The 9,700-nt window shown below is 47.7% G+C and overlaps 1 protein-coding gene across 1 annotated transcript in view; it reads left to right on the forward strand.

Annotated features, from left to right (window-relative positions):
* Nucleotides 1-310: 310 nt before the first annotated feature.
* The window catches only part of mgat4b (alpha-1,3-mannosyl-glycoprotein 4-beta-N-acetylglucosaminyltransferase B), an 83,321-nt gene continuing 73,931 nt past the window's right edge, over nucleotides 311-9,700 (forward strand). The window contains exon 1 of the mRNA XM_020594072.1: nucleotides 311-632. Coding sequence (XP_020449728.1) covers nucleotides 536-632 — 97 coding nt within the window. The 5' untranslated portion in view covers nucleotides 311-535. The remainder of the gene's footprint in view (nucleotides 633-9,700) is intronic.

Here is a 9,700-nt window from a genome sequence, read left to right on the forward strand (position 1 = left end):
CGCAGGTGAAAGAAGGCAGATCTAGAGACTTGGTTTATGTGTGATTTAAAGGACATATTCTAATCAAAGATGACTCCAAGGTTCCTCACAGTAGTACTGGAGGCAAGAGCTATGTCATCTAAAGTAACTATATGATTACACATCAGATTTCTAAGGTTTTTGTACAAACAAGTTGACAGAAAATACAAACTATGGATAAATCTTGTACACGTGTTTTAAAAGATATTGTGCAACCTACACTGGCTTCTTTACCTCCGCCAAGGGTGTCTTGTTTTAGTTTGTACTTCCTCCCCCCCCACCCCAGTGTCGCTCCACCTGCCTCTGTCTCCTCCCTCCTCTTCCCGCCTCCCTCTCCTCAGTCTGGCTGCTGCTGCTCAGAGAGGAACAGCTCCGTCCGCTTGCCCGTCTGTCTCCGTGCCTTTCCGCCCGGGTCTACCTGTCTCTCGGTCTCTAACTCTTCCTCTACCTGTCTCCCCCCTCCCTCCGTCCCTGGCCACCCCCCTCTCGGTGCGGACATGCAACCGGGGCTCCGGAGATGAGGCTCCGAAATGTCTCCTTCCTGACGGTGTTGTTGTTCGGGCTGTGCGGGCTGGTCTCCTTGTCCTGGTACACCGCCTTCAGCAGCTCCAGAGGTAAGTCTTGGTCCCGGAGCGTCCCGGTGTATGTCTCTGTGTATTTCGGGGGTGGGGGCGCTCGGTTTGTCGTGCCCTACACGCAGAGCTCGGTTTGTGTTTTGGATGTTGCAGAGAAAAAGACATGATGGTGTTGGTGTGGGGCTGCAGGCTTCAGATGGTCTAGAGGTGAAGGGAGCGCTTGGTTTGTGATGTATTGCGTGCCAACCGAGTGGAGAGGGTTTATGGCGAAGTGAGAAGGGGGTGAGGGGAGAGGTTGGTTTGATTTTGTTGCAGGAAAAAGGAGACATGGTGCTGTGATGTGAGGGGAAGCTCCAGAGTTGAGGTAATGAAAGCTTAGTTTGTGACACCTGAACAGACAGGGTCTAAATGAAGGAGATGGAAAAGGTGGTGTGGTTGGCTGATCTGTTGTAGAGTAAAATACAAGATGCTTGTGCATGTAGAGGGAAGCTGTGGCTCTGAGGTACGAAAGGGAGAGCTTGATTTGTTATGCATCACACACAGGAGAGATGGGGAAGGTGCTGGGGGAGGCTGCTGGGGGTTTTGATTCTGTAGCAAAGAAAAACTTGAGATACTTGTGCAGGTCAGGGAAAGCTCAAGTCTGAGGTCATGAAGGGAGCACCTGGTTTGTGATGCACTATAGAAGCAGCTTTAGATGTAGGAGGGGTTGGTCTAATTAGACATTTATCAGAAACTAGTCATTTCAATCAGTGTGCCAGAGTTGGTGGAGGAGAGCCACAGAGGGACGGGTCTGATTCTGTTGCATCACCACCTTGTGCTTTGGTTGAGTATGTTGCAAAAACTGTGACACTGGCTGTGAGGGGAAGCTCCTGCACCTGAGGTAATACCAGGGAGCACTTGGTTTGTGTTGCAGCACATGCCAGGGAGAGGGACTGTTAAACAGATTCAACAGGAGGGAGGTGTTGTAAAGTGCAGCCATGCTGTGCATTAATGTCAGACTGCTGAAAGGGCGTTTGGTTTGTGTTAACGTCCAGGAGACGTGTGATAGCTCAAAGGAGGAGAGAAAACGATGGAAAAGTTTCTGCTACAGACGACGTGAAGATGTTTGAAAGTGTGATGGAGTGCTCCATTTGTGCTCTGAATGGGGGGAGCGGGGTGTGGAGAGTGGAAAGACTGAAGGGGGGCGCTTGGTTCAAAGGTACGGAGCTGGGATTGGGGGACGGGACACAAGAGAGGGGAGTTTTTGGATTTTGTAAACAAAATGGAGTGCTCCATTTATCCTCCACAACAAGCCTGGGAGGGAGGGGACACTTTTGTCATTGTGTTTTTGTCTGTTAACACACAGATAGGCTGCACATCATAGGGTCAGCTGCCCCAGGAGTGATTTATAGTGCATTACAGGTCGGGGCGGTGGGGGGGTTTGGTTGTAGCGTTCAGCTGTCTTTTGCATGATGCTGTGATGCAGGAACATCATGTGGGTGTTTATGCACATGAGAGCTGCAGGCTCAGCTGGCAGCTGCAGCTTCAGGTCCATGGGAGCACTTGCTTTGGGACTTCTTACAGCCTGTGGCATGGATGAGGAGGAGGTTGTTCAATCTGGGGCTTTTCTGTAACATATTAATACAGCTGCTTGTTTTCTCTGCTGCAGAAACAGATTGCTCAACTAAAAAGGAGCGTTTCATTTGTGACTTCTTACAGCCTGGGAGGGCGGTGGACAAAGAAGGTTTTGATTCTGTAGCAGCTGCTTGTTGTTTGCATCATTTTCTGCTTCAGAAACATCCCTCAGCCGAAGATGCTATCTGGAGCTTGTGACTGCTGTGCTCGGTGTGTTTGGGGCACCCAGGTGGAGACAAGGGGGTGCTTGGTCTGTGCAGCTCCTGTGTGCCATGCCTCATGGACGTACACACAGCCGTCACCGGATCACTGTCACACTGAAGGGAAGTTAGAAACTGGAGGGTTCTCAGGCGGGTTCTGCAGCCTTTGCTCCTCTGGGTTCTACGTGGATCTGTGGAGGTTTGTTCTGGAGTCAGAGATGATGCCCCGCCTGCCAAGGGTTAGTCCCTTGTATGTTTATCCATATAAAGCCTGTACATGGTGTTGCTACTGCGGGTCAGCTTTGCAGCTCTGGAGCTGTGCTGTGCCTCCTGAAAGTCAGTGTTGTAAACAGTCTTAGTCCGGACTGGTTTTTACTCCCAGCTTAACTTTCATGACTCCTGATTTCAGACTGCTTCGTTGTGACGTCCTATGAGAAGCGTTGATGTGACATCTGCTATGTTCCATATAGATTGGCTGTGGGATCAGTCAGGCAGAGGAAGTGTGTGAGGGTTAACTATAGGCTCAGGTTCAGAATTGCCTGCTCAGTTTTCACGTGTCACATCTGTTCACTTCAGCTCCGCTGTCGCCAGAGGGTTTCCTCTGAAGCTCAGGTGTGTCTTTTAACATTTACATTATTTTTCATTAAAGAGTTGTAAGGTACACAATTACACATGTATTACTTTACATAAATAAGGATGTCAAGGGAACTAATAGCCCCCCCCCCTTACCTCGGGCCCTCGGATGATGTCACTGTTTTCTCATGTTTATTGAGCTAAAAATAATGTGCCAATAAAGTCGGCAGGGGTTTTGACATGTAGACTGTGAAAAGGAGCTGGGGAGGAGAAGTGTCAGCTCTTACTAAGAACGCTGCGTGGGTTCAGTCATTATTAACCCTCAACAACTTTACAGAAGTGGGGTTTTCACCTGTTTGGACATGTTTGAATCCATATGTTAGCTTTAAAATCGAACACAAAAACAATTTCAGGTCCTTTGCAGACTCCTAAATGAGAGACCCACTACTCCTCACAGATCCTGAACACCAGTGCCCCTCCCACATCCTCAAATTAAAATCAATCCCCACCCACCCACACACACACCATTGATCCCCAGCATGTTAACATGGCTGGAGAGACAAACCACACAGGCCTGCACGGGACCCGCCTGTTGTGCCTGGTTGTGCAGATGGTGTGAGATGTGAATGTGTGAAATGTGAATGTGCTGCAGGAGAAGCAGAGCAGCAGTTTGTGGCATCTGCTGAAAGTGGCTCAAGTCGTTCATTTAACTGAACAGAGGGGACATTTGAGAGCCACATCCCGTGGAGACTGCTCTCATATATTTCTGACACTGTGACCTTTATCAGTGAACATGTGCAGCAGAAACAGCCAGAGCTGCACAGAGTCTGAACTTTGAGTTAAAGTCCAGCACTAAAGTAGAAAGCCGACACTGTCTTGATGTTTGGAGACCAGAATCAGTGTGAAACCTGTTTTTCACTGAAAATAAGACTTGGAACTTTATCCATAAGTGTCATCAGCCTGTGACAGACTGGCAGCCTGTCCAGGTGTAGCCCCCTCTGGCCCAGTGTCCGCGAGGAGGCCGCACTGTTCATCAGCAACATACTCTCGATACCAGCCTTTACATTTAAAGTCGCACGCTTCTGTGTGTGAACATGAGTGCACACCTCCACAAATCCCTTCATAAAACAGACCCCTGAGGGTGTGCTCCTGTCCTGCAGAGACAGACACAGCTGACGAAGCAGCCGTGTGCCAGAGTGTAGTTCGCTCATACAACTTGTCTGGAATCATATAAAGCCTGTCTGACATAAACATGACTTGTAAATGTCCACCACGGTGTCATTTGGGCATTATTAGTATGCTCTGTTGTGTACACGAGGAAATTTAGACCTCATGGTGGTGCTGAGGAAGACGGATCAAGAACACTGTTCGGATTCAGCCTCTGGGGAACAGGAGTATTCATGAAATCTGATGAGCAGCTGTAAGATGACATCACATTGTTGGAATGGCAAACATACCTCATCTGAGCACAAGAGATGCACTGCAGAGTACTACCGGCTGGCTGCTCTCCCCGCTGTGGGAAAGCAGCACATTCTCTCTGTTTAGTTGCCAAAACCCTGGATTAGACCCAAAGTTCAGAGGAATCAGACACGGCTGTGATGCATCCATCTTCCTGATGTGTGTGTTGTCTCCCATCATGCTCCTCTGCATCCTCTCCGGACGAAGGTGTGTTTCTGCTGCAGAGCGGAGGCTGACTCACATTGATGGCAGATTAACCAGCCAGCGCGTGAGTGTCGGAGCACTCAGGGTAAATTAGTTCAGTCAGTGGAGCTGCTGACAGAAGGCACATTTCATTTATTCATACCTCTGCAGCGGAGATGTCATTTGAACAGTGGTGGGGTCAGAGGGCAGCACCTTGTAATCCAGCCCTGTGATTGGCTGTATGTGAATCAGTTTGTTCCCCTTGTGGCGGCCGTGGGAGGCATCCTCAGGCCTGAACAAACAGGACTAAAGCCTCCAGTCGACTGGGTTTCTGCTGAGTGATTTAAATGCTGTTGTGTTTCACCACCTCCCCGGTAACAACTCCATTCACAGTGAGCTCCTGTTTTCTGTGAACCGGCTGCTCTTCCTGTCACCATCAATCCAATCCACAGCCACATCCATCGCTTTGAACCTGGAGCTCTGAGGATTTCTCCTTCTAGTGCCTTTTAGCAGCTCGGTGTGAGATTTGACTTTCCAGGAAGTGAATTGTTTTGTGCTGCTCTGACAGGTAGAAACATGCAAACACCAACATGCAGACCTGTTTGGGAACCACAGTTAAAGCCCTCAGGAGAGCAAGACCCTGGAAAAGCTCAGCAGTGTGTTGTAATGCCAGCTGCAGGTCAGTACTGCTGCTGTCTCTCAGCATATATCAGTTTCTGTAAAGCAGCAGATGGAGCAGCGAGCAGCTCCTGTGTGCCATGCCTCATGGACGTACACACAGCCGTCACCAGATCACTGTCACACTGAAGGGAAGTTAGAAACTGGAGGGTTCTCAGGCGGGTTCTGCAGCCTCCGCTCCTCTGGCTTCTACGTGGATCTGTGGAGGTTTGTTCTGGAGTCAGAGATGATGTACTCCTGTTTTTAATGCTTTCCACCTTGTATCTTAGTTTTACATTTTTATGGTCTAGGTGTGATTGTAGTAATCATTGCTGCTGCTAGTCGATACCTGAATCTATCTATCTATGATGGTGTCCTGAGGAAGTGGAGGTCAAACTGAATGTCATGTCTGCATGTTCACTGAGTTCAGACTGGGAGTACGAGGACCGTTTTCTGCCTCTGCGGCGCCCCCTTTGGCCGTCATCCAGGACCCATCACTTCGCTGTGCTTTAAATGTTGTCCTGGACGATGAGTTAGATTCCTGAGATGAAGAGCTGTGACCGTCAGCCTGTTTTCGTTTACTGTTTACACCCAGTTCTTGAAAATGAAAAGTCCCCTTTTTAATTCACCACCAGACTTTTATTTTGGAGGCTGCTGCAGTTTTGTGTGCCCAGTCAACACGCGCGCACGCAGATTGATTTACTACACGCCAACAGCAGACAGCTCATCGTGATGAGGTCACGCATCGGCCTCTTGCTGCCTGGAAGCGAACAGGCTTGTCCTTGTCACTCACACACACACATCCTGCCTGGCATTGTTTAACTGCCATAACCTTGGTTCTGCTTTCCTGTGTGGCGCTCTGCCTCTGCTGCACAGAACACATCCGTGCAGTCTGTTCTGTTGGTTACAGTGGATTGTTTAGCTGTTTCTACTTGCTCATGAAACACAAATGCACATTGAGCAGCAGCAGCAGCAGAGATTAGCACTGCTGCATTAGTTTCTGTATTAAAGAACCTGCCCATCGATCGGGGAGCAACAGCAGCGTTCACACCTCTGGCCGTTGTTACACTGTTGTTATTTAAAGGGACTGAGTTCAGGTTCTACAGCAGCTCTGGTGGTCCAGACATCACCTCTCTGCAGCACTGTCCCCATGCAGTCTGAGCTCTCTCTGCAGGCTCAGTAGTATTCCTGTGTAATGCAGTACACGCTGTATTGGATTGGTGTTGGTCAGGAAACCAGAGAAGAAGAAGAAGGGAGACTGCCCTCTCCTACAAAGATGGAGTATTGATCCTCTTCTCTTTGCTTTCCCTCCTCCTTTGTTCTTTTTGTATTGACTATTCAGTCAGTGTACACAGTTATATACACACGTGCACACCCATTCTGTCTATTAAACACACATAACAATACAGACAACCATCTTCTTTCCTTTCTGAGTTCTTCTGTCCTCCTCCACTTGTCTCCTTTGTCCTCCTGGCCTCTTGTTCCCTCCTCTACTTCCCTCATCCCTCTGTCTTAGTTCTCGTCTTTCATCCCCGTTCTCCTCTTCTGTCTTTTCTCTTTCTCCACCTGTCGTTTCATTTTTATGTTTCCTCCACCTTTCCTCTGCCTGGTCTCCCTTCCTCCCTCCTGTCTCATCTTCAGTTTTTGCCTTCATCCTTGCTTCTGTTTTTGGTTTTCTGTCCTCCTGTTCTCTCTTTCTCCTCCTTTATTCCTTCTCTCCTCCCTCAGTCTTCATCCTTTTATCTTCCTCCTCTACAGCTGCAACAATCGATACATGAGTCGATCAGAACTGAATTAATTGGTGACTATTAATTGTTGTAGTCAAGTAACATTCTCCGATTGCGTCTTTTCAAATGTGAGAATGTTCGTCTAAACTGAGTCTCTCTGGACAGAATGAGACATTTCAAGACGTCACCCGACTCCAGGAAATTATAACGGGGCCTTTCACTGTTTCACTGATTAATCAATAACTGCGGTTAGTTGGATCTCTGTCCTCCTCACATCTCCCTCTCTGCCTCTCCCTGGGCTCGCCCCCCGCCTCCTCTCCTCTGTGGTCTGTGCAATAACATGAGAGCATCGCTGACAGTTTGGTCAGTGCGAGGAAACTGAGAGTCTGAGTGTGTGTTTAGTGAGAGCTTCAGCTGGACTGGGATCTGTGTCACACACTCTGCTGTGTGAGATGTCAGTAGCTGCTACTGACTGCAGCTGACTGTGTGTGCTATTGCATTTCTTTCCTTCAGCTGGAAAACCTCAGTCAGTGACTTTAAAACTGAATCGCTGCTGTAAACTGATCCTAATCAGTTTTCTTGGCTCTGATCCTGATCTGAGTCAGAGTCCTCTGTCGGTGAGCATTGTCCAGTGCTGAGTCCTTAAGTGAAAATAATCCTTGTCTGTACATAACAAACGGGTTCACAGTGTAACCAGTTCAGTTCAGATAGCCCTAAATAACTAACACCAGGCGTCGATGGCGAAACAAACAGAAGTCACATCTGCTGAGAAAACGTTCGGTGCATCTGCAGCAGATCCTGAGATGTCGCACCATTGCTCCAAAATCCAGCGTCTTCATGACAGAAACGGACCTGTCGTGCAGACACACACTGCTGGCAGGTGGCCTCAGTTTGAGTTGTCACTTCAAAACCATCACAACAAGCTAATCAGTCAATCAAAAACAGGATCTGCTAATTTTTTAACAGTTTGTGTTTGTCTGCTATGTGACGTGATGGATCTCAGTTTCCGAGGTTTTCCTCCCAGTGTGTGTGTGTGTGTGTGTGTGTGTGTGTGCACCGAAAGCTAACCTGTGAAGTTGGATCAATGTGCTGATCACCTGACACCTGAGAAACAAAAGCATTGAAAAGTGAAGCTAAACATGTTTGACCTTTATTTGTTCAGGGTAGTTTCCCTGAGAGATGGCCTCTGGGAGCTGCCCAGTATAACCAGTTTGAGCTGCTGCACTGGAGCAGCTGGGATTAAGGGAGGGGCTTTTTCCTGATGTAATCCTGCCTGGGGTTTGAACCAACGACCTGCTTCTCCAGCCTTTAGCTGTCCACTGCCCCTGAAATAGAATTAAAAATATACTTTGGCTGTAGAGACATGAAGGCTGACGCTCGGACGATGAGACAGTGCTGCTCTACTTTCTCTGATTCTACATTTTGTGGACAGTGTGATGCCAACAGCGCCAGGAGTTAAATCACCAGACACTCTATCTGTGACCCTGACTGTTGCCCTTGCCTCAGGTTGTAAAGCCTCCCCCAGGAAACCCCCCCTTCATACACCAAACCTCACAAGCTGCCGCCATGTGAGCTGCTTCTGCTTCCCTGTGGGTGGTTTTCAGCTTCAGGCCATCTCTCTCTCTCTCTCGCTCTCGCTCTCGCTCTCAGTTAATTTTTAACTGAACCTCGCCCTCCTGACCTCATGTGTTCAGCTTGACAGAAAGACAGGAGCAGGTCACTCCATCTTCTTTGTTGCTCTGAGGTCAGGAAAGGTCACACAGGTTCACAGTTAGTGCAAGAAATAGGCTGAAGAAGAGCATCCACGCTGACAGAGTTCCCATTGTAGAACCATTTAGACTTGCAGCATGTGATCCATGTATCAGAATCAGGCCTGCTGTAGATTAGATCCAGAGGCGTTGCTCCCTCTCGTCTCGTTCTCCCTGAAACAAAAAACTAAATATAAGTAAAACCTTTGGCTGCAGAGATGTGAATCGTGACACGTGGAAGGTTTTTTTTTTAGTTCTGCATGTTGCATTGTGTGGACTCCTGAGAAAAGAGCCGAGTGTTCTGTCCTCTATGTCAAAAGACCTTGTTTGACTCGACAGACAGATAACGTCTCCCACAGACCACAGACAACCAATGAACTTTGACACTTTACTGCTGGCCATGGAATGACGTAAAACTATAGAAACACAAATAACATAATAAATGCACAGCATCTACTGACACGTTTACATGTGCATACAACGGCTCTTAGCATGTACAGTGGTGTGAAAAAGTGTTTGCCCCCTTACTGATTTCTTATCTTTTTGCATGTTTGTCACACTGTAATGTTTCAGATCGTCAAACAAATTTATATATTAGTCAAAGATAACACAAGTAAACACATCATGCAGTTTTTAAATGAAGGTTTTTATTATTAAGGGAAAACAAAATCCAAAACTATAGATCCCTGTGTGAACAAGTGTTTGCCCCCCTGTCAAAACACTGGTTTATCGCACCTGAGTTCAATTTCTCTTGCCACACCTGTTCGCAATCAAGAAATCACTTAAATAGGACCTGCCTGACAAAGTGAAGTAGACCAAAAGATCCTCAAAAGCTAGACATCATGCCGAGATCCAAAGAAATTCAAAAACAAATGAGAAAGAGAATAATGGAGCTCTATCAGTCCGGAAAAGGTTATAAAGCCATTTCTAAAGCTTGGGGACTGCAG

This window comes from Monopterus albus, unplaced genomic scaffold (assembly GCF_001952655.1).
Source record: "Monopterus albus unplaced genomic scaffold, M_albus_1.0 scaffold21.1, whole genome shotgun sequence".
Lineage (NCBI taxonomy): Eukaryota > Metazoa > Chordata > Actinopteri > Synbranchiformes > Synbranchidae > Monopterus > Monopterus albus.